General features: G+C 45.4%; 1 protein-coding gene across 1 annotated transcript in view; it reads right to left on the bottom strand.

Moving 5' to 3' along the window:
• The window catches only part of LOC146863688 (killer cell lectin-like receptor subfamily B member 1B allele C), a 184,346-nt gene that overhangs the window by 104,008 nt on the left and 56,003 nt on the right, over nt 1–24,335 (bottom strand). Inside the window, exon 4 of the mRNA XM_085627826.1 lies at nt 22,878–23,026. Within this exon, the coding sequence (XP_085483952.1) occupies nt 22,878–23,026 (149 nt within the window). The remainder of the gene's footprint in view (nt 1–22,877; nt 23,027–24,335) is intronic.

Here is a 24,335-nt window from a genome sequence, read left to right as displayed (position 1 = left end):
TGAGATGAGGGGAGTGCTAATACAGGGTTGTTGCCTAATGGGTTATATTTACTCATCTCTGTGGCAGAGGGCCTAAAATGCCTGTAAAAGAAGCCTAGGGGCTGCAGTGACATGTTGCATTCAGAGTTAGGATTGTCTACCCAACTCTTAAGAACATCCTTGGTGCATCAAGGTTCCCTAAAATTGATTATAATACAATCCCCCGCATAGTTTTTCCTCAAGGGGCCAATCCAATGCACTCTCCTGACAAGCAACATTTAATTGGCATTCCTGGTTGGGAAATTACAATACCTATTGAGCCAGTAAATCACTCTATTCTTAAGAGAGTTGTTAATTTCTATTGGACCCAGGCATAAGGGAGGAACATTGACTATAACTGCCACATAGGATACACACTCTGGTGGCAAGTGGATAGAGGCTTGCTTGTCAGTGGTGCTGGTTAACCTTGGGTTAATATCACTGGCCTCTCTTACCAGTGGAGCTCGTATATTATCACCATGTATTAAGTTATTATTATTCCCATGGAAGACCTGCGGGTGAAGCAACATGTTTGGTCTAGATGACTGCAGTTGCGTGTGACCCCTAGGGATAACTTCAGGTGTAGCACCTACAACCTGTAGCTTCTTTGACATTATACTTGGGGGGTTGGATTGGCCTTTGATACAAATGTTGGTGCATTTACAGTAGGTGCTAGTGCCCTGTTTGGGCCCTCCTTAGCTTGTCCTGTCAGGAGTGTGGGGTGGTGTGTCCCGATCTTAGTTACCTCAACTGCCAGGGCTTCTAACTTCTCTGCAATTGGTGCCAATAGAACTTCTAGTCTGGAAGTAATTTCAGCCAATAACAATGCCCATTGCGGTTCTCTGAGATCACCTGGGGTAGACCCAGCCTCAATACCAGAGGGGACAAGGGTTTTAAGTGTGCGTGACTCTTTAAAGACTTTCTTCGCAGCAGATGTATTTTTACATTTCCTTTTCCTTTTGGCAGTAGGGGGGCTATCAGAAGTAATACTAGGTGATGGTATTATCTTGTTGTTTAATGGAATGGTCAGGTTATCGTTAACCCCCAGGCTGATGTTATCCCTGGTTGCACTCTCATTTACTGGCGGCATTGCCATTATGTCAGTTGGTGTCTCCGAGGATACACACGCAAGCCCTCCACCGATTGAGAGGCGGCGTTCAACATTATCAATCTCCTGAGAAATCACATTTACTGCACTCACTAAATATGAATCAATGGTTGCCCAGCCAGTGTCGCATTTTGGCAGAATCTTAGCTGTTTTGCGCTTATGTACTGATATTAACAATGATATATTGACCATTGGCTTCATTTGGCATAATTGACTCCATTTTCTGTGGTGATTCCATCTTGTGCAACAGACTCCATTTTCTGTGCTCGCACGTAGCTGCAAAGTGAGGAGGTCTTGTTTTTTGCTCTTCACTTGTTTTTTCGCTTCTCACTGATCAGAGTGAACTGGAACATGTTGTGTGGGATGCGTGCTTGGTACCTTTCAGGAAATGTGCGGAATGTACAGCTCAGTCTCGGAGTCAAAATACAGTAGCCTGGCCAGCTTCTGTCTTGACCTTGACACAGACCAGTACAGCCAGCCCGGTTTTTTTCCAACAGAAGGGGGCAAGGTTCCTAGAATCTTCGCCTCACGTTGAGTAAAGGTATTAAAGCTGGAGGTCTTCGGGGGGCAAGTAGAAGCTCATCACAGAGTAGACGTACTGCTGTGAAACAGACGGAACTTGGGTCCCGATCGAACTCCTTCCTGGGCTGTCGAAGGGCTTCTCCAGCTTGAGTTGGCAAGGATGTTGCATGATCGATCGGTGAGGTGTTCATTACTTTATGTACATAATTTCTAAGGTTCTTTGCTCTTTGCTACATGTATATATGCTGCATTTTATTCTGGTTTTGCACTTAAGATATCTTTATATTTGGGAGTCTGCATTAACTGATATTGAATTATTAAACATGTGTGTGTCACTTTAAATGCACCTGACTTTGTCTTCTTGCCTCACCTTAAGAGAGTGCTGTGTTTTGTTTTAGCGCCTCGTCTTTTGGGAGTGCTGTTTAACGTGTGTTGTTTAAAAGTGCAGTAGTGCATTTCCCTCCTCTTGGGAGTGCAGGGTCCAGGTGTGTCCTATTGTGTCAAAATTACAAGCACTACATCTTGGCGTCACCTGTCAGGATTCTAAAAGAAAATTAGAAGGGGAAAGAAAATATGAAGGCAGATTCCCAGATACCAATTTAAATACCTGGATGGGAGATAGTCCCATAGGGTATGCTTGCCCATGAGTGGGTTCATTGTGCTGGTCTGAGTGAGAATTGGAATGTGTGTTTAGCTGACGCTGAGCCAGCACAAGTGGTTGAGTGTTTTCAAAAAGTGCCTTTCAAGAAAGGAAAAGAGTTAAGCACGTTAGGACAAAGGGCCTGGATCCTCTTGTGTGCTTATCGTAAAATGCATGAAAAATGTGTTTTGCTGCAGCAGGAACATGAAAAAATAGAAAAATAGTTTGTTGAAGCCAAAAATACCTCTACGATGTTAACCTGTCAGAATAAGTTGTAACAAGATAAGTTGGGAACTTACCAGACTGTGGCAGAAAAGGCTGTGGTTCGTATCGCGCAATACTAGTACAAGAAAAGGAGGGGAAGGGTTAACAAGAGAAAAGTACGTTTAGCTATTGCAAAGGTAGGAATTCACTGTGACCCTGAAACGTGGGATGGAAATATTTGGGATTCTTCAGAGTTTTCAGACTCTGGAGGAGAGTGTGATCAAGCTGGCAGCCAGGGTGAGTCGAAAGACTGCATAGTGGTTCAGGCGCAGCCCATATATCGTCGGTAGATACAGGGTGGTCCAAATTATCCACAGGGGGTTGCGGTGGATTGTATGGAGGATTTTACTCAGCAGGAGATTAATGACATCTCAGACAGTTTCCGATAAAGACCTGGAGAATCTCTGCTTACACGGATTATTTGATTTTGGCACCTCTGGGGTAATGTTAGATCATGGAGATGCAGTGAAATTTTGTACACTCAGTACTGATTCTACAGTGCAGGAGCAGTTTAGGAATTACAGTGACAATAATCAAACCAGCCTGTTGTATTTTGGCAGTGGTTGGATGTAGTCATAAATACCCAACGGACTGGGTCGGACTGGCAATTGAATGATAAACCTTGGTATACACGGAGAGATGCTATACAGAAGCTTAAGGAGCAGGTGATGAAAACTGCTATTTTCCTGGATAATGCACATAATTTGATGGATGGGCTGTTAAATGTGTCTGTACGAAATAAAATAATCCGTTTGGCTCCCCCTGCTTACAAACGAGTGATGATGACTTTGCTAATTAATCAGACTGGTAATACTTTGGCACAGGTGATTGAGTCAGTCCGTGAGATGGGAGAGCTGGGGGACTGGATAAAGACTGAAAAAGCTTCCAGGTCTGAGACTCGTACAGACAATAACAGGCTGTCTAGAAGAGACATGTTTTTAGCTTTGTTGAAGGAAGTAGTTTTAGCTTTGTTGAAGGATGTAGTGGAGAAAGAGAAGATAGATGGAATAGAAACTAAAAGTCTGTGGAAGATGTATCGGAAAAGAGGTTTGGATAAAAAGGAAGGAAGCAGGAGAGTGAATAAACAAAATAAAATGCGAAGAAAGCCAGAGGTAGATGAGGAGGAAAAGGAGGGTGAGAGAGCTGCCCATTTGAGTACAAAGGAAGGGAGAGATTCATAAAGTGAATTGCTGAGTGAAAACCAAAGGGAGGAGGAATTCCTCCCTCGAGGATATGACAGGTTGTACCCGGATTTGACCTGGGCAAAGGTTGACAGATTTAAAGCAGATTAGGAAATAGGTCAAGCTCCGGTACAGAGATGGGCTCGCAAAGACAATAGACCTTATGTTGACATAGAAATTCATTGGAAACATCGTAATGTTCAGAAGGCCCAAGCCCTAGTAGACATCGGAGCGGAGGCCACTTTGATATATGGAAATCCCAAAAAGTTTAAAGGACAGTATTTCACAATCACAGGCTTAGGCGGAAAAGAGACACCAGCACTGCAGACAAAGGTCCAAATGAAAATAGGGAGAATACCAAAAACAGAGTTCACTGTATTGATTGTGCCCCTCTCTGAATATATTATTGGAATTGATATCTTGAAGGGAATTACTTTGTATTTGGAGGATGGGTACTATCAATTTGGATCAAAGAAGTGCATTTCAATTGGCGCCTTAAAGGTGGGTCGCTTGAAGATTCCTCCAGTGAAGGTGTCCCAGGCTACTAAGGTAATTCATTTGAAACAGTACAGAATCCCAAGAGGGCATGAGGAGATCAGTGCAACCATACAGGACTTGAGAGAGGCAGGGGTGGCGACTCCAAACACTACCGCCTGGAATAACCCCGTGTGGCCTGTGTGCAAAAGTGACAATACTTGGCGCATGACAGTTGAATATCGCGAATTGAACAAGCACACACCTCCTTTGACTGCTGCTATCCCAGATACTGTTACTTTAATTGAGAAAATACAGAAGCATCCTGGGACTTGGTATGCGGCTATTGATATTGCCAATGCTTTCTTTTCTATACCAATAGCCTTTGAATGCCAAGAGCAATTCTCATTCTCATGGAATGGCAGACAACTCATGTTCAGAAATTTGCCCCAAGGGTACTTGCATAGTCCTACCATCTGTCACCGGCTGGTGGCGGAGCACTTAGATGAGGTGCCAGTTATTCCTGGGGTACAGCCTTGCCATTACATTGATGATGTGATGATACAGGGAGAGACACAAGAGCAGGTGCAGATTCAGCTGGAAAGGATTGTGGAGCATTTACAGAGCAAAGGGTGCGGAGATAAATACCACCAAACTACAAGGACCCTCTCAAAGTGTGAAGTTTTTGGGTATTCAGTGGCATCAGGGACACAGAGAGGTGGTGCCCCAGGTGAAACAAAAGATCAAAGAATCTCCTGTGCCACGAAATAGGAAGGAAGCACAGAGGCTCATTGGTTTGTTTGGTTTTTGGAGACAGCACATCGCTCACTTGAGTCGGATTTTGGCCCCTTTGTACAAAGTTACTCGAAAGAAAAATGCATTTAAATGGGGAGAGCAACAGCAAGTTGCATTTAAATTAGCGAAACAGGCTATACAGCACGCTTTGGATTTGTGGCCAGTGTGGGAGGGGGATGTTGAGCTGAATGTGACAGTGCAAGGACTGCATGCAAATTGGAGTCTGTGGCAGAAGCAAGGAAAAATGAGGGTGCATTTAGGAATTTGGACAAAGAAATTTCCAGATGCTGGAGAGCTGTACACTCCCTTGGAAAAACAGTTGCTTGCTTGTTATTGGGCCCTGGTGGATACTGAGCAATTGACCCTGAGGCGCAATGTGATTTTTAGACCCGAGATTCCTATAATGCAATGGGTGAAGAGTTCCCCCAAGACTCACAGAATAGGAAATGCGCAAGGGGCCAGCATAATCAAATAGAAGTGGTACATACAGGATAGGGCCTGAGTAGGTCCCAAAGGCACCACGGTGTTGCATGAGCAGGTGGCGCAAGCCCCAATGGGAGACACAGAGGTGTTGCAAGATGTACCTAGGATACAGGAGTCTCCTGTGAAGTGGGGTAAGCCATTTGAAGAATTGTCCTTAGAGGACAGGAAGGTTTTGTGGTTTACTGATGGTTCAGCCAAGTATGGAGGGGCTAAAAGGCACTGGAAGGCGGTGTCATGCAATCCTGTGACCAAGATATTGTTGACCACTACTGGAGAGGGAAAGAGTAGCCAGTTCGCAGAACTATACGCTGTGTATCAAGCTTTGAAACAAGAATTGCCAGGAAAATGTCACATATACACTGACTCGTGGTCCACTGCCAATGGGTTAGCCACTTGGCATCCCATGGGGCATGCTCATAACTGGATGATATATTCAAAAGAACTGTGGGGTAAGGAACTGTCGAAAGAGATCTGGACCATGTTGCCACAAAGCACAGTTACCGTGTATCATGTAGATGCTCACTGTTCCACCGACTCACTCGACCGCTGGTTTCATTCCCTCACAGATGAAAAACCTAAGACTTAGGAGGCAGAGGTGGCAACACAAGATTCTGACCTGGTTCGGATTGCAAAATGGGCACATCAGAAGTGCGGACACTTTGGAGAAAAGATTACTAGCAGGTGGGCAGAGAATAGAGGGATACACATTCCCCTAGATCTGATTAAAACTGCGATCTTACAATGTCCTGTTTGTCAGCATACCCAACATAGACCAGTCCCCCAATAGTGAGAGGCCAGCTAGGCAGAGGAAAATTACCAGCACAGATCTGGCAGATTGATTACATTGGGCCCCTGCCAACTAGTCGAGGATGTCAATATATGTGCATGGCTGTAGACATATACTCTGGATATTTGATGGCATTTCCATGTAAACGTGCTACTCAGTTGAACACATTGAAAACGTTAGACTTGCTGATTTTGTATTATGGAATTCTATTACAGATTCAAAGCGACAATTGGTCTCATTTCAAAGGCAAATTGGTGCAGGAATATTGTGTACAACACAACATTGAGTGGGTCTTTCATATTCTGTATTACCCGCAGGCTGCGGGTCTGATTGAGTGCATGAATGGATTGTTGAAAGATCAATTGAGAAAGTTGTCTGATGGGTCATTGAAAAATTGGAGGGATCATTTAAATGAGGCATTGCAAATAGTAAACAATAGACCCTTAGCAAATGCAGAAACCCCTTTGATGCGAATGCTAACCCCAGCCTTGCAGATTCAGCCTCATGTAGCCGCCAATACCATTTTCTACTGGGAGACAGATCCTGGAGCTTTGGATCCGTACCGGGCGACACCGGAGGCAGCAGGTCTTGATCTGCATGCTTTGAAACTGTACAGACTCAAACCAAGGGAAATAGCACTCATTGAGACAGGAGTGGGAATCCAGATTCCCCCAGAGCTCTTTGGCTTGATTGCCCCTCGATCTTGATTGGCTCTAAATGGCATTCATGTGCTGAGAGGGGTCATTGATGCAGTCACTCAAATAGTTATCATGCCAGTATACGGAGGGATGGTAAAGAAGGGGACTGCCCCAGCCCTTCTCACTGTCCGTGGGGAAGCAGGGTTTGGCTCTACTGACAAGAATCCAGGAGCCAAAGTGTGGGTAGAATCTCCAAATGGTCCCCCCGAACATGCAGAGGTTATTGCAACAGGAAAGGACAATGTCCTGTTAGTCATGAAGCCAGGGCAGGAAAAATGGGAACATGTGCCTGCTGAAAATTTTTACCGGCGAGAATGAATAATACCTGTTTGTTCTCTGTTCTTTTAGATCACAGCATGGTATGTCTGTGCTCTGCTTGTGCTCGCTGGAGTGTGTTTGGTCGTGTTCAAGTGGGGCCGGGACGGACCGGGTGCCCCTTACTCTGAAGTGGCCAGCCGACTGCGCAAATTAACAGCACTGCTGACTCGGCCTGACAATGTGTGGTCCTATCTTGCACAGACAGTCCTCAACAGGTCGTACTTTTGCATGACAAACATGAAAAGCACCATGGATATTATTTCCACGTGCCTCATAGCTATACCTACCCCTGTTGATGTGCTGTTGCAGACATTCAATGCAGATGAGGCAGTGGAGGAACATGATGTGAAAATTCACTTGTCACCTTAGGAGTTTTGCCGATTTTGTCCAGAAACTACTGATGATGATTGCCAGTCATTTCAGGCATGTTAAATTGTCTGTAGGGTGGTTATTCTCATGTGGTAATGTTACATATACGTATATTCCAGCAAATATCACAGGTGGACCGTGTGCCTTTACTAGATTAGGCCTCATGATGTTCCCATTAGATCCATCATTACATGTCTGGGATACGAGAGAAGCTGTTCAACTCAGTGAACATTGTGATTCTGAAATTCATTTTCTATCTAAGTCTGAATATATTAGTTTAGCTGCTTCAATAGTAGGAATTCCAGGCCTAACCATTTATAGTTCTAGGGCTGTTGGTGAATTAGCATGTTTGATGGTGAAAAATATTAATCATACATCAGTTGCTTTAGCAGAATTATTATTAGATGTGCGAGGGGCAAGAAACGCTATATTACTGAACAGAGCCGCAATTGATAATTTACTCTTAAAACATGATCATGGATGTTCAGACTTTGAGAGAATGTGTTGCTTTAATCTTTCAGATCATTTTAAGTCAATTCAATCCCACATTTACGCTTTACACAAGTTAGCTAATGATGTCAAGCAGGATGTAGAAAAAGGATGGTAGGATTGTTGGTTGTTTGGGTGGTTGCCGCATTTTGTTAAACTTCGCTCTATTCTAAGTGGGATAGCATTAGCAATATGTATCTTGATATCATTATGGTGTTGTATCCAGTGTGTGCCTAATCTCTTATCTCTGCTTCGACCTAAACCAGTTGATCTTAGACCGATATGTTATGAAAGTCAACGGTCAAAGGGTGGAATGTACTGATATTAACAATGATATATTGACCATTGGCTCCATTTGGCATAATTGACTCCATTTTCTGTGCTGATTCCATCTTGTGCAACAGACTCCATTTTCTGTGCTCGCACGTAGCTGCAAAGTGGGGAGGGCATGTTTTTTGCTCTTCACTTGCTTTTCGCTTCTCACCGATCAGAGTGAACTGTAACATGTTGTGTGGGATGCGTGCTTGGTACCTTTCAGGGAATGTGCGGAATGTACAGCTCTGTCTCGGAGTCAAAATACAGTAGCCTGGCCAGCTTCTGTCTTGACCTTGACACCGACCAGTACAGCCAGCTCGGTTTTTTCCAACAGAAGGGGCCGAGGTTTCTAGAATTCGCGCCTCACGTTGAGTAAAGGTATTAAAGCTGGAGGTCTTCGGGGGGCAAGTAGAAGCTCATCACAGAGTAGACGTACTGCTGTGAAACAGACGGAACTTGGGTCCCGATCGAACTCCTTCCTGGACTGTCGAAGGGCTTCTCCAGCTTGAGTTTGCAAGGATGTTGCATGATCGATCGGTGAGGTGTTCCTTACTTTATGTACATAATTTCTAAGTTTTTTTGCTCTTTGCTACAAGTATATATGCTGCATTTTATTCTGGTTTTGCACTTGAATTACTTGATATTTGGGACTCTGCATTAACTGATATATTTTGCCTACCTTTCTTAAATATTGAATTAATAAACGTGTATGTCACTTTAAATGCACCTGAGTTTGTTTTCTTGCCTCGCCTTAAGAGAGTGCTGAGTTTTGTTTTATCGCCTCGTCTTTTGGGAGTGCTGTTTAACTTGTGCTGTTTAAAGGTGCAGTGGTGCATTTGCCTCATCTTGGGAGTGCAGGGTCCAGGTGTGTCCAATTGTGTCAAAATTGCAAGCACTACATCTTGCCCATGTCAACCTAAGAAAAACTAAGCGCCCACACCAAAGTACAATGTAAGTAAGTAAGCAGCAACCAGTCGTGATAGCGGGTGATCAAGTAATCCGAAGGGGTAAGTCCTGGTAAATGACGACAGAGGGCGCGTTGCTCTAGTTCAGTTAAGGTTCAAAGGTTTGAGCAACTTAGCCCATTCTGTAGTAGTAATATGCAATATATTAAGGACCTGGTACAGTCACACATTTCCAAGGTTAAAAACAGTCTTGGCGGTAACAGTACCTTAAGGTAGACGTCGGAGGGGTGGCCCAGCCTGACCTTCTCTGGTCAGTGATGGGCAACGAAGGGCCCTCCTTTGGCCCGGGCTTTGCCCGGGTGCGTCCCGCGCTGCGAGAGATGATGGCCCCTTTTAAGCATCTCCGGGCGCGAACAGCGGGTAGCAAGCAGGGCAAAGGTCACGGTGGCGGCTCCTGCTGCAAAGGTGAGTGGGGGTTGGAGTCCCGTTGTGTGGTGTCGCGTCCTGCACTGCTGGAGACGATGGCCCCTTTTAAGCGCCTCCGGGAACAAACAGCAGGCAGCAAGCAGGGCAAAGGTCACGGTGGTGGTTCCTTCCGCAAAGGTTAGTGGGGGTTGGAGTCCCCTGTTGTGTGGTGTCGCATCATTTTAAAACAGGCATGTAAAATATATTACATAACAATCCACCTTTCTAGGTTACCTGGAGAATGAAGGACCACCATAGTGAGATACAGCAACCTCTTATTTGCACCACAAGAGGCTACAAACATACACATACAAATTTACAAGCATGCATGCACCCAAACACACGCACACACACACACACACACATGACCCATTCTGCAAGAAGTCCCAGTTATGAGAAGTTTCATCGATTTACCAGGACCGGCCCCTAATGAGCCCTTCCAACTCAGTTGCTTGTACTATAAGCCGATCAATCAACTACCACCAACCATACATTAGCCGTGGCAAAGTGAGCTAAAGAATGATGATGGATTCAACCCATATCTGTGACTGGGGGTGAGTGTCTGAAAAGTTTCAGTGCTCTGTCCATCATCTCCTTGTGCATACATCGGCCGTGGCCTAGACATTCCTCTATAGGAAAACACATCTGGAATGTTAACGAGAGAAGCACAGAAGCTCATCACTACTATGCCACGGATATTTGACCCTACCTACAGTCAACTCCTCTTTGCTGTGGGCAAAATGTGTTATCCTCTTAGGTGTTTTCGCTGCACCACAATCGGAGCACGACTCTAGGCCATTTGTACAACGAACCCCATCTGTGCTCACCAGCCTCTTACCTAAGATTGTTGCCTAGCACCTTTTCACATTATAGTTCCATCGTGTGCACTATGCCAGACGCGCTGCATCAAGCCCATTGCCACATTATTGGGGTATCTTTCTTGTTAGGTTCTAAACAAATATAGTCTGGCCAATCTACCTAATAGAAGAGCAGAGTTAATATAGCCTTATAGCCCACCGTAGCGGGCTATGCCGGCTATTAAAGGCCCTCTCCAGCGTTAAAGGCCTGAGCCGAAGGCGAGGGCCTTTAACAAGGGAGCAGGACTTTAATAGCCGGTATAGCCCAGCTACGAAGGGCTATAAGGCTATTAGAACATTCTGCCACTAGAGGGCAGAATGTTATAACAAATTTAAAAAAGACATCTCGAAGCACGAGGGGATTTAAATCCCCTCGAGCTCCGAGAGGCCTTTGTAAAACATTGGAATGTTGCTTTGCAGGCCTTTTCCGGACCGAAGAAGCACAGAGTACTCCATCGTCTGCAATGGAGTGCTCCACATTCCAACTAATAGGCAATGTGGAAAGATGCAGGGTGTGCTTAGAAGAAGAGCAGAGCCAAATTCAATATGGAAGATGTGCTTAAGAGCAGAGCAGAGTCGAGATCAATGTGGAAGGATGCAGGATGTACTTAACAGAAGACTAGTGTCAAGTTGAAATATGGAAGGATACAGGATGTGCTTAAGAGAAGGGCAGGATCACGTTAAATGTGGAAGGATGCAGGATGTACTTAAGAGAAGAGCATAGTATGTTATATTATGTTTGTTCTGTTAGTATGTTATGTTATGTATGTTATGTAATTTTATGTATGTTGTGATATGTTATGTTAATTCATGCAGGATGTGCATAAGAGAAGAGCAGAGTCAGGGTGCAATACGGAAGGATGCGGGATGTGCTTAATTGAAGAGCAGAGTCAGGGTGCAATACGGAAGGATGCGGGGTGTGCTTAAGAGAAGAGCAGAGTCAGGGTGCAATACGGAAGGATGCGGGATGTGCTTAAGAGAAGAGCAGAGTCAGAATGCAATACGGAAGGATGCGGGATGTGCTTAATTGAAGAGCAGAGTCAGGGTGCAATACGGAAGGATGCGGGATGTGCTTAAGAGAAGAGCAGAGTCAGAATGCAATACGGAAGGATGCGGGATGTGCTTAATTGAAGAGCAGAGTCAGGGTGCAATACGAAAGGATGCGGGATGTGCTTAAGAGAAGAGCAGAGTCAGGGTGCAATACGGAAGGATGCGGGATGTGCTTAAGAGAAGAGCAGAGTCAGGGTGCAATACGGAAGGATGCGGGATGTGCTTAAGAGAAGAGCAGAGTCAGGGTGCAATACGGAAGGATGCGGGATGTGCTTAAGAGAAGAGCAGAGTCAGGGTGCAATACGGAAGGATGCGGGATGTGCTTAAGAGAAGAGCATGGTCAGGGTGCAATACGGAAGGATGCGGGATGTGCTTAAGAGAAGAGCAGAGTCAGGGTGCAATACGGAAGGATGCGGGATGTGCTTAAGAGAAGAGCAGAGTCAGGGTGCAATACGGAAGGATGCGGGATGTGCTTAAGAGAAGAGCAGAGTCAGGGTGCAATATGGAAGGATGCGGGATGGGCTTAAGAGAAGAGCAGTGTCAGGGTGCAATACGGAAGGAAGCGGGATGTGCGTAATTGAAGAGCAGAGTCAGGGTGCAATACGGAAGGATGCAGGATGTGCTTAAGAGAAGAGCAGTGTCAGGGTGCAATACGGAAGGATGTGGGATGTGCTTAAGAGAAGAGCAGAGTCAGGGTGCAATACGGAAGGATGCGGGATGTGCTTAAGAGAAGAGCAGTGTCAGGGTGCAATACGGAAGGATGCGGGATGTGCTTAAGAGAAGAGCATGGTCAGGGTGCAATACGGAAGGATGCGGGATGTGCTTAAGAGAAGAGCATGGTCAGGGTGCAATACGGAAGGATGCGGGATGTGCTTAAGAGAAGAGCAGAGTCAGGGTGCAATACGGAAGGATGCAGGATGTGCTTAAGAGAAGAGCAGAGTCAGGGTGCAATACGGAAGGTTGCAGGATGTGCTTAAGAGAAGAGCAGAGTCAGGGTGCAATACGGAAGGATGCGGGATGTGCTTAAGAGAAGAGCAGTGTCAGGATTGTTGAAAACTGAAACAGCGATATGATTAAGCATTCAGCAAGACATGAATTCTCTCTAGTTAGAACGTGTTTTCTTGTCTTATGTTGACTAATGTCCGGACTCCATTTTGTATTGTCATATCTCCACGTGCTTTGCACGAGAAGAGTCCTACCTTCTCGCTAGTTGCTCTTTAATCTGCCTAGTAACAGTCTATAAATAGCTCCTTTGTCCGTCTGGCGCATGTCCAGACTTGACCACATCTGTTATCAGTTAGTCCTTGTTTAACCATGTTTTCGCGTGCTCAGGAAATTGTTAACTCCGCCCATATATTGATCCTGCATCGAAAATGTCCATAAATGGTAGTGAATTTTGCTCTATGTTGTATCCACCCACTTATGAGCCCCTCTGTTGTGTATAAAAGGGGACTGTGTACGCAAGTTCTTTGTGCTACTCTATGCAATACTGAAGAGTGTTGTGTAGGTTGTAGGACCACCCTTAAGGGTTAATAAACTCTGTCTTTGTATTTGCAGTTTCCGTGCCAACTTCCTTCTAGCACTTTGTTACAGGAGAGCGAACCCTTGTATTCTGCGGGCCTAGCTGGGGCCTGTACTCATCAATTGGCGCCCGTCACGTGGGGCTCATCGGCGACTCGGATGCTCGAAGGACTGGTCGTGACGAAGTTGAGGAATTTGGCCGGGGATGTGATCACTGCCAGAGGCGTCTTTTAGTCCTGGCATCCCGAGGTTTTTTCCTTCCCTTCTGAGCTGACCATCTGGGTGGCGCCGGTCCTCGACTGAGACCTCTTCTGTCGGTTTGCCGTGTGATAGCCGTTTGGGCGAATTTGGAACTTGGCAGTTGGAATCTGGACACTCTTAATTGGTAAGAACCGTTGTACGGTACTTGCTCCGAGTATTTGAAGCCTGGGTTGGCTATTTGAGTTTGATTTGTGATGACCGGTCATGTTTTGTATTGATTACTGTGAGAATATATGCGTTGCAACACATATAGGCAGGTAATGTGTAGGCCTGGGCGAAGCACTACGCTACGCTCGCGTAGTTTGCGAAGTTCGCGCTACTTCGCGCTACGCGAACTGCACGTAGCACAGTGCGAACACGCGTAGCGTAGTGTTGCGTAGTGCTGCGGTCATTTTTTGCTTGCTCGCGGTCCTCAACGTCAAGTTGGTGACCGCGAGCAAGCAAAATGACATCCTGGCGAGACTTTTTCCTTGTTCGCGATCGCGAGCATGGAAAATAAACCTCCCGGCGAGATTCCCAACGCGAGAAGGTCAGGTTTCTCATTGCGAGGGGTCGCGTATGCTCGCGACCGCTCGCGATGAGAAACTACCAGTTCGCGTTGAGAAAGCTGCAGCTCGAGTAAAAATCTACTCGAGCAGCAGAAAACTACAGCTCGCACTGTGCAAGATGCCATTTTCAATGATTGCACAGTGCCGGTTGCTTGTCCGCACTGTGCAATCATTGAAAACAACATCTTGCACAGTGCGAACATGTTACTTCGCAGTTCGCGAAGTGCTACGCGTAGCTCGCGTAGTGCGAACTTCACTTTGCGTAGCTTCGCGAAGTGCTACTTCGCGAACTACGCCCACCCTTAGTAATGTGGAGATATTTCTCCGGAGTTGTTTAAATTTGAACGGCGCAACGTTTAAGTGCCATTTTTTTGATAATACTGCATATTTTGCATTATTTTTGAGCATGCCTGCTTTTAGCGCACTCCGTAAGTGGTGCTGCTGTTTTGGAAACCGGTTAAATCTTGAGGAATCTGTTCCAGCCCCCCCAGAGGGGACCCCTAATAGGGATATGTATGTGAAGCATGGTCTTTCCTCTATAATGTACAGCACAGTATGGAGGAAATACACCAAAAAGGATCCTGAGTTACGATGACCTTTGTATGGATCGTTTGATATGTGTAAGATTGAGTATGTGGAACAGTGCATGTGTAAACGGCGTGCTCGGCAAGACATGTTTGAATGTGTACGGTTATGGGTGAAGGAAGTGCGTGAACGGGAGAAACGTGAGAAAGCGCTGATTGATAAAGAGCAACGGAAAAATGATCATGTGAGAGCACAGGAAGCGAAGCGTCGGTAGGAAAGAGAACTGGCGGAGAGACAAGAGAAAGAGCGTAGGTTGCAAGTCTCGGGTCAATATGCTGTCCGCCAGCCACTTTATCCTGTCCTTACTAATCTCGAAGATGATTTTCATTTATTAGATCGCTCTCCGCCCCCCTATGTTGGCGCGTCTGCTCCGAGGTCACAGGATTCTGGATCGGTTTCGGATAAGGTAGACACGCGGTCCATGTTATCGACTGATCGTATGGGTGAGCTTCGGAAAATTTCTCTTCGTGCGCTTAAGGGCAAGCTATCTCTTACTGAATTATTGGACTTTTTGGAACATTGGCGGGAAAGAGAAAAGTTGTATTTTGTTGAAACTTTTTCTGATGAAGTGATTACTGCCTTTCGGAAATATTCTGATGCTTTTGAGCCAGATGATGTAGTATTGGATTCTAAAGCATTACGTAACGGTGTCTTTTCTCCCTCTAAGGTACCCGATGCGGTCCGACGGCTGTTTGCATTGCGGGACGCGGCGTTTGAACTCAAAGAGAAAGCACGCCAAAAGACAGGGGAAAAGGAGCAATCGGATTTGCACGCCGGCGGGAAACAATCGTCTACCTCCCATTCAGATAAGAGCGAACTAGTGCATGCTAAACCGATGCGAGAGGCAGCACCTTTGTATGTTCCTCCTAAAGGAGCAGGAACTAGTCCAGACATGTCTTCCCCCGATGCTAAGGGATATTTTGTGTATAATTGGGTTTATACTCCCTGGCATAGGACTGATGTTATGGCATTAAATAATGCATTGCCTGACCCCCGCAAGAATCCTGCGGCCTTTTATGAAGAAGTCGAGGGGGCCTTGAATTCTTGTACTATGACTTTAGCAGATATAGATTTGTTCTTTGGGCTTATTTTACCACCGGATATGTGGTGATCTGTGCAGAAGGTGGATGATCAAGCCGCTTTTAAGGCCAAATGGTCTGAGATTGAGGATGAGGATAGGGAGAGAAAACCCGCGCAAAAACCGCCCCAGCTTATTTTAGATCTCCCCGCTGCTATCTTGACTAAGTTGAAAACGATTATCCCCCTAAAAAGATTGACTGGAATATGTTAGCCTCGTGTAAACAAAAGGTTGATGAATCAGTTTCAGACTTCTTTACGCGCTTTGAGGAAACAGTTCATGATTTCAGTGGTCAGTCACTTACGGGTGATACGGGCCGACACCTTTTTGTTGATAAATATGTGGCGAATTTATTACCGGGAATAGCAGCTCGATTAAAAGCGAGTGAAAGTTCTTGGTCCACCTCGTCTCCGGCATCCCTCCTGACTATGGCTCAGTATTATGAGCGTCAGGAGCAAGAAGCGAAGGGGAATGAGGAGAAGAAATCGAAAGATTTGAAAACTAAGGTGATGTTTGCACAAGTGTATGGTCCGCCTCGTCGGGGTGTCGAAAGAGGTAGAGGAGGATTCTATGGTCCCCTTTCGGGTCGGTCAGATGTTAATAGAAATCAATGTGCGTATTGTAAACAGCTGGGTCATTGGGCCAGGGATTGTCCGGTACTATATGCACCCCGTCAGGGACATGGTCAGGGACCGTCGAGAGGTAGAGGGGGCTTTTCGAATCTCAGAGGGAATTCCAATGATCGTGCTCGCTTTGAGCCTAACGTACAGCAACGAGATAGACCTAATGTGTTTGATCGGCAAAATCAGTATCAAATGTCTGGGAATGACCGTTCTGGGTACCATGATTCGCAGCATGCGTAGGATTGCGTTGGGTGCGGGTTGGAATCAGTTGAAGTGCCGGTTGATCAGAGGGGTCCTTATGTTTTAGCAAATGTTTTGGGTTCTACTGATCGGTTCCTAGTTGATACAGGAGCTACTCGTAGTGCGCTGTCCAAACAATTGGTTCCGAGGGCTCCCCCATCTGGCTTAATGGTTAGATCGGTAGGGTTTGATGGTACACTCTCTCGAAGCCCTCTATCCCAACCCCATGCATTTCATGTTGACCAATTTTCTGCACCCTGTCCGTTTTTGCTTGCCCCGAACACGCCTGACAATATTATGGGTCTTGATATGCTTAAGCACTTCAGAGCTACGATCCGCTGCTCCCCTACTGGAGTACGTGTGATCTTAAACGATAATCACCCTATGCCAGAACGGATGTGTGTGGTTGCAGAGGATACTGTATTAGCTTCTCTCCCTCGTACTTTGTGGGCCACTTCAGATACTGATGTGGGACAGATGGTGATCCCGCCTGTTCACATTAGTGTCAAGGAGGGTGCTGTGTTACCACGCCTCCCTCAATATCGTATTTCCCAGGACGGGGAGGAGGCACTCATACAGATTGTGCAGGATTTGATTAAGGTGGGAGTAGTGGAGGAAGTTCCATACAATGTCTGCAACAGTCCTATTTTACCTATTTTGAAGAAAGATACCGATACTAGGGTTTATCGTTTTATTATTGACTTAAGGGAGGTGAATAAGATAGTGATACCTCAGTATCCAGTGGTTTCTGATATTACGACGTTGCTTACTCTGGTCCCGCCAACGGCGACCACATTTTCGGTTATCGATTTGAAGAATGCTTTCTTTTCGATTCCTATTCATCCTGATAGCCGATACCTCTTCGGCTTCCCTTTGAATAATCGGTCTTACAGATTTTGTAGAGTCCCTCAGGGTTATACAGAGAGTCCTAGTATTTACAGTCAAGCATTGAAAAGACAATTGGATTCCTTTGTTCTGCCTGATGGTGTAGCCCTTATACAATATGTCGATGACATCTTGTTGGCGGCCGACACTCCTGAGTTGTGTGAGAAGTGCACGTTATCCTTGCTTTCCTTTTTGGCCTCTCACAATCACAAAGTGTCGAAGAAGAAATTGCAATTCTGTAGACCAAAGGTGACTTATTTGGGTCACCTTTTGTCTAAGGAGGGACGTGCACTCACACCAGATCGTATTCAAGCAATTTTGGACACGCCAGTACCTTCCACACAGAAGGACGTGCGTGCATTTTTGGGTCTTGCTTCTTTTTGTAGGCAGTGGATATTGGGGTTTTCATATATAGTTAAGCCATTGTTAGCACTTTTGACAAAAGATACCCCAATTCCTCTTCCCTGGCCAAATGAGTGTGAAATTGCCTTTCAGCAATTGCGACAAGCCCTTTGTTCAGCACCAGTGTTAGGTACCCCTGATTATACGAAGCTCTTCACATTGTATGTACATGAGAGAGATGGATGTGCATTATCAGTTTTAGTATAGATGCACGGCGACAAGCAGGGCCCCTGTGCATATTTTTCGGCTGTACTTGATCCTGTTGCCCGAGCGTTGCCTGGTTGTTTTCGCTCGGTTGCGGCGACAGCTGTGTCAATACGTCAAAGCGAGGGAATTGTGTTATCTCATAAGCTGTTGGTATTAGTGCCCCATGCTGTTGATGCCCTGCTTAATCAGACAAAGATGCAGCATTTGGCCAGTGCTCGATTAACGGGATATGAGTTGACGCTTTTGGCTCCTCATATTACGTTAAAGAGATGTGCAACGTTAAATCCAGCCACATTGTTGCCGTTCCCGGAAACTCAGTCTGAAGCACGAGAAGCACACGACTGTATTCTTGTGACTGAGGAACAGACAAAGGGTCGTATTGATCTCCAGGATACGCCCTTTACAGATGTAGATGGAGAACTATGGGTGGACGGATCATGCCTGAAGCTACCAGATGGTACGACTTCAGCAGCGTATGCAATTACCACATTGCAAACAATAGTGGAGACAGCACGCATACCGCAGAAATCAGCTCAAGCAGCGGAACTGATAGCATTAACACGAGCATGTGAGCTCAGTGCAGGATTGTGTGTGAATGTTTATACAGATAGCCGCTATGCCTTCGGAGTAGCGCACGACTTTGGCCTACTCTGGAAGGAGAGAGGGTTTCTAACGTCACATGGAGCACAGATAATGTATGGAGAGTTAGTTCACAACCTTTTGACTGCATTAACATATCCAAAGAAGATTGCTATAGTTAAATGTAGTGCCCATAAAAAGGTGGTTGATAAAGTTGGAGAAGGGAATGCTTTTGTAGACCGGGTGGCACGAGAGACTGCGATGCAGCCTGGCTCTACTGCAATGTATGTTGTGAAGTCACAGGCAGAAAGATGGCATGACGCTAGGAGAGAAGTCTTGGAGATACAGAGGACCGCTTCCGATAAGGAACGGGAGCAATGGTCCAATGACGGAGAGGTAGATGATGAAGGGTGTTGGAGAAATAAGCAGATGGATAAATGGAAGTTACCCACGGCTTTTGTACAACCTATGGTTCAGATGGCACATGGACTAGCGCATGTCGGAGCTTCCGCAATTGTAAAATTACTCACACGAGTTTGGGAGCATCCGGAGATCGCTAGTACGGCAAAGAGGGTAGTGCAGACCTGCATGATTTGCCTGAGGTATAACCCAGGAAAGGGTACACGAACTCCAGCAGGAGGATTTGCAACACCTACTGCACCCTTTGAGGTTTTGCAGATGGATTACATTCAGTTTGAGCGCTGTAACAATCTGAAGTATGTTCTAGTAGTGGTTTGTGCCTTTAGCAAATGGGTTGAGGCATACCCTACGAAAGACAATACTGCAATGACTACAGCCAAGATGCTATTGAAGGAGTTCTTCCCTCGATATGGTGTTTGTAGATTGTTGTGGAGTGATAACGGACCTCATTTTATAGCAGACGTTATCAAGTATGTTCTGAAAGGACTAGGAATTACCCAGAAGTTTCATGCAGTGTTTCACCCTCAGTCTGCGAGATTGGTTGAGAAATATAACAAGACTTTGAAGCTCAAGATCGCTAAGATCCAAGCTTCGACTTCTTTGACTTGGCCAGACGCTTTACCGCTGGCATTATTGTCAATTAGATCGATACTGCATTCTCGGACCGGTCTCACACCCTACGAGATCGTGTTTGGACGCCCAATGAATATTTGGGGTCCGCCGAAACCGAAGTCAGTGTATGATGTACCTTGTGTAATGATGAATGATTATCTGGCACAGTTAACGGATAATTTGGTTTCTATTCATCAACAGGTAGGAGAAGCGCTCCCTGATCGGTCCACAGGTGAAGGACATAACCTCCGACCTGGAGATCATGTCATGATCAAGGTATTTGAAAGGACGAACAGTCTGGAGCCGAGATGGGTTGGTCCTGAGCAGGTCTTACTCGCAACGAGGACAGCTGTGCGAGTCTCCAATCGGAAGAACTGGATTCACTCCTTGCACTGTCGCAAAGTGCCGCTGGATTAGTGGAGCCTGCGGTATTGACCGACCATCGAGAAATCCTGACTGCAGAGAAAGGCCGTACTGTGGAACCGAACGACGTTGAGGAGCTCTTCCCGGACCAAGCAATTCCTGGAAGTAGAAGATATCATCTCAGACCGAGGAAGTGATTTCTTTCTGTATCAGGAGATGTTGTCAGAACGGCCCTTAGGTTAGTGAAACGGAGAGCCAATGAGGCAAGGGGGGGGATCAGCCCTGCATTAGTGTAGTGACACCCGTCTTGGCCCGCTGGTGAAGAAATCAACGGCTGCCTAAGGGGAAGAGTTCTGACAACCTTTTAGTTTCAGGAAGATATTGACTTTTACTATAAAATGGAGAAAAAGAAGATTTTCTGTGCGACAAGTTTTATTATCATTGTAGCCATTGTTGGTATAATCACGTGGTTTGTAGAGGATGTGACTCCTGCCCGTGAGTTACTTGTTTCGACTACTCCAGTGCCTGAGGAGCACTACTTTTATACCCTTCCGTATCAAGAACTGAAGCATCGTCAGTCTTATTTGAATAATACTTTTATCCAGATGTTGCATCATACCCATGTTGCTACAAATGCTACGAACTGTTGGATATGTGGTATGATGCCAGCTCATCAGAAGAAAGGAGGAACGCCGTTTATACCTCTTCCTTTCTCTCATAATGGCTCTTGTAGAGCATGGTACACTTTGCTTTTTGCCACACGGAAACCTACAGTGGGACGACTACTTTTTAGACTTAATAGGGAATGTCATCAAGATAAAGAAGGCTATCCACAAGCGAATGGGACAATATGGGAGTGGGAAGAATATCGACCAGATAATGAATCAATTCCCTACATCTTCACGAACACCAGAGACACTGCTGGAAATGAACAATTTGTGATTCAAGTGGCACAAGCTCAAGCGGACCTGTGAGTCCAGAGTGTGGGTCATATTCCTGTTGGTGTCAGTGATTGTATTATTGTTTTGAATATAGATGGATTAAATAATAGTACTTTCTTAGCTTCCCATAATACGTATTTCGTATGTGGGAATAAAGGTTATTATCGCTTACCAGCCGGCTGGTCCGGAGTATGTTATGTAGCGTTCTTATTACCCCCAGTATTCTTAGCACCTGCATCCTATCATAAAGACTTGAAGTTATTGAACAATGTAACTGTAAATAGGTATAAACGTACTCTATCTATTGATGATGTTGACCAAACCGACACTAGCTTACAGCAGTATGTTGATTTTAACTTAGGATTGTTTTTCTTTGTTGGAGCTGCTCTAAATAGTAGGAAGGTTCGACGATTAACAAGAGTTGTAGAGGCTGTTACGAATCAAGCTGCTGCTGCTCTTGGGAATCTTATTGAAGAATTACAAATCACTAGAATTGTTGCGTTACAAAATCGTATGGTATTAGATGTCATATTAGCAGACAGAGGTGGAGCATGTAGAATTATCGGAAGTAGTTGTTGTGTATTTATTCCCGACCACACGCCATCAGTCTATAACGCTATTAATAAATTGCATAAAATCGCAGCTGAGATCCATACAGAAAATGGCACTTGGACCTTTTCTGGATGGTTTTGGGCATTGATTACTACATGGGGATGGAAAGTTTTAACTGGTCTCTGTATTATTGTAGCAGTTCTGTTTTCCTATTGCATCTGTGTTCATTGTGGTCCTTTACTCTGTTCTTTATGTGTATCATTTTGTATTCCTGATAAGAAAGCTATTGCCAATGTCACCTATCAAAAACATTTAAACAAAGAGGTGGAAGAGATGATGAAAATTGACATATATGATGACTATCTTAATAAGCCGAATGTCTTCAGTAAATGCTGAAAGGGTCGTCTGTTGAAAACTGAAACAGCGATATGATTAAGCATTCAGCAAGACATGAATTCTCTCTAGTTAGAACGTGTTTTCTTGTCTTATGTTGACTAATGTCCGGACTCCATTTTGTATTGTCATATCTCCACTTGCTTTGCACGAGAAGAGTCCTACCTTCTCGCTAGTTGCTCTTTAATCTGCCTAGTAACAGTCTATAAATAGCTCCTTTGTCCGTCTGGCGCATGTCCAGACTTGACCACATCTGTTATCAGTTAGTCCTTGTTTAACTATGTTTTCGCGGGCTCAGGAAATTGTTAACTCCGCCCATATATTGATCCTGCATCGAAAATGTCCATAAATGGTAGTGAATTTTGCTCTATGTTGTATCCACCCACTTATGAGCCCCTCTGTTGTGTATAAAAGGGGACGGTGTATGCAAGTTCTTTGTGCTACTCTATGCAATACTGAAGAGTGTTGTGTAGGTTGTAGGACCACCCTTAAGGGTTAATAAACTCTGTCTTTGTATTTGCAGTTTCCGTGCCAACTTCCTTCTAGCACTTTGTTACAGGAGAGCGAACCCTTGTATTCTGCGGGCCTAGCTGGGGCCTGTACTCATCAGGATGCAATACGGAAGGTTGCGGGATGTGCTTAAGAGAAGAGCATGGTCAAGGTGCAATACGGAAGGATGCGGGATGTGCTTAAGAGAAGAGCAGAGTCAGGGTGCAATATGGAAGGATGCAGGATGTGCTTAAGAGAAGAGCAGAGTCAGGGTGCAATATGGAAGGATGCGGGATGTGCTTAAGAGAAGAGCAGAGTCAGGGTGCAATACGGAAGGTTGCGGGATGTGCTTAAGAGAAGAGCAGAGTCAGGGTGCAATACGGAAGGTTTCTTGCACAGATGGACAGGAGTGCAGGTCACGTCACAAAGCCAGGTCTTACCATGGTGTCATTGTCCTTGATCATAGCCAGTGTTGCTCCCTTGCTGTTACAATCTTCTTTGCTTTTTTCCCACGTCTTTTGATATGATGAGAAGAAATAGCATTTTCCTTTCATAAATTGCCAGCCATCCATACAGAACTGGAGCTTTCCTGTCATAAACACAAAATGCAAAGAACACAAAATGCCTGTTAGAGGCTAGGATCAGGGCAGTGGGTGCTAAGAAATAAATATTGTGATTAATTCCATCAGTTAATTAATCAAGCAAACTGCATTCCATTGCACCTCACAGGCACCAAGAATAGGGTCATCAAGCCAAAGATTCGCGTTATCCAATTCGCGAGTACATTAGAATCCCACATAGGAAGTGATGTACTCACGGGATGTCTGTGCACCACCGCTGTGCACGGCAACCCCCAGAGGTTTCTACTGATCACAGAGCGTAATGTGCTAGCCCACCACTCGGGTCCAGTCCTATGGAAGGCCCTGCACCTCGCTCCGAGATGCCCGCTAAAGATGATCTTTTGAGGCCTCAGAAACCATGTGGAAGGTATGAAAGCCTTCCAGACAACCCTTGAGGTAGGAGTTGAATCCACCACTTGGGAGATCACAGAACACTAGGGTCTCCAAGGCCCTCTCCCTACCATTAAGACAGCATCCACAATGTGACTGAAGGGGTGCCACGAAGGAAGCACGCGTCAACTCATTGATTGCAGATGCATAGCTGAGTCGAAAGCGGAAGTCGCTGCCATCTTTGCAGGAAGGGCCACTTCCACATCTGGTGGTAACACCTGTTCTGGAGGAAGTTTAGGGACAGGGTTCTGGTTTGACTTGGTATCTGTGGAGATCAATGAAGTGTGTGGAGAGTGTCTGTATTTTTTTAGTTCAAAGACCAGGAGGAGATGGACGTTTATACTTTTTAAAGTCAGTGAGTGTGGAATTAAGACAGGTGAAAAGAGTCATAGTCAAGGAAAGGGTTGAAAAGGCTGCTCATGACCATGGGCTGGTTCTAGTTAGAGATGTGTTTCAGAGGTTTGAGCTGGTAATGTGCTGGTTTGTCCATTAAACACGTGACTGAGAGATGCAATTCACCCTGGAGCACAGCACCGATTGTTGTACCTCTCCTCTCACAGTGAAGCAGCCCGAGTTCCTATCTCTGTGATACCAACCCCATGGACAGCGTCTGGCTTGTGTTGCTAACCTGTGCAGGGGTGAATTTACTTCCTGTGTGTATGGATGTGTGTAATACCCATACACACTATGAAAATGTTTCCCCTAGAGTCTTTTTAGCCCACCTGATAATCAGGGTCTGGATAGGAACCTTACCATATTTACCTCATTGCAATGATCAGTAACGTGCAACTCTATATGGTACATACTAAAAGGCGGATTCACATTAGACTTCAGTTACCTACTGTTAGACCTGGCACCTTGGCGTGGGTCTCCCTTCCATTTTTTGCT

This window comes from Triturus cristatus, chromosome 2_1, assembly GCF_964204655.1.
Source record: "Triturus cristatus chromosome 2_1, aTriCri1.1, whole genome shotgun sequence".
NCBI classification, from domain to species: Eukaryota; Metazoa; Chordata; class Amphibia; order Caudata; family Salamandridae; genus Triturus; species Triturus cristatus.
This window is presented reverse-complemented; position numbering and strand designations above follow the sequence as displayed.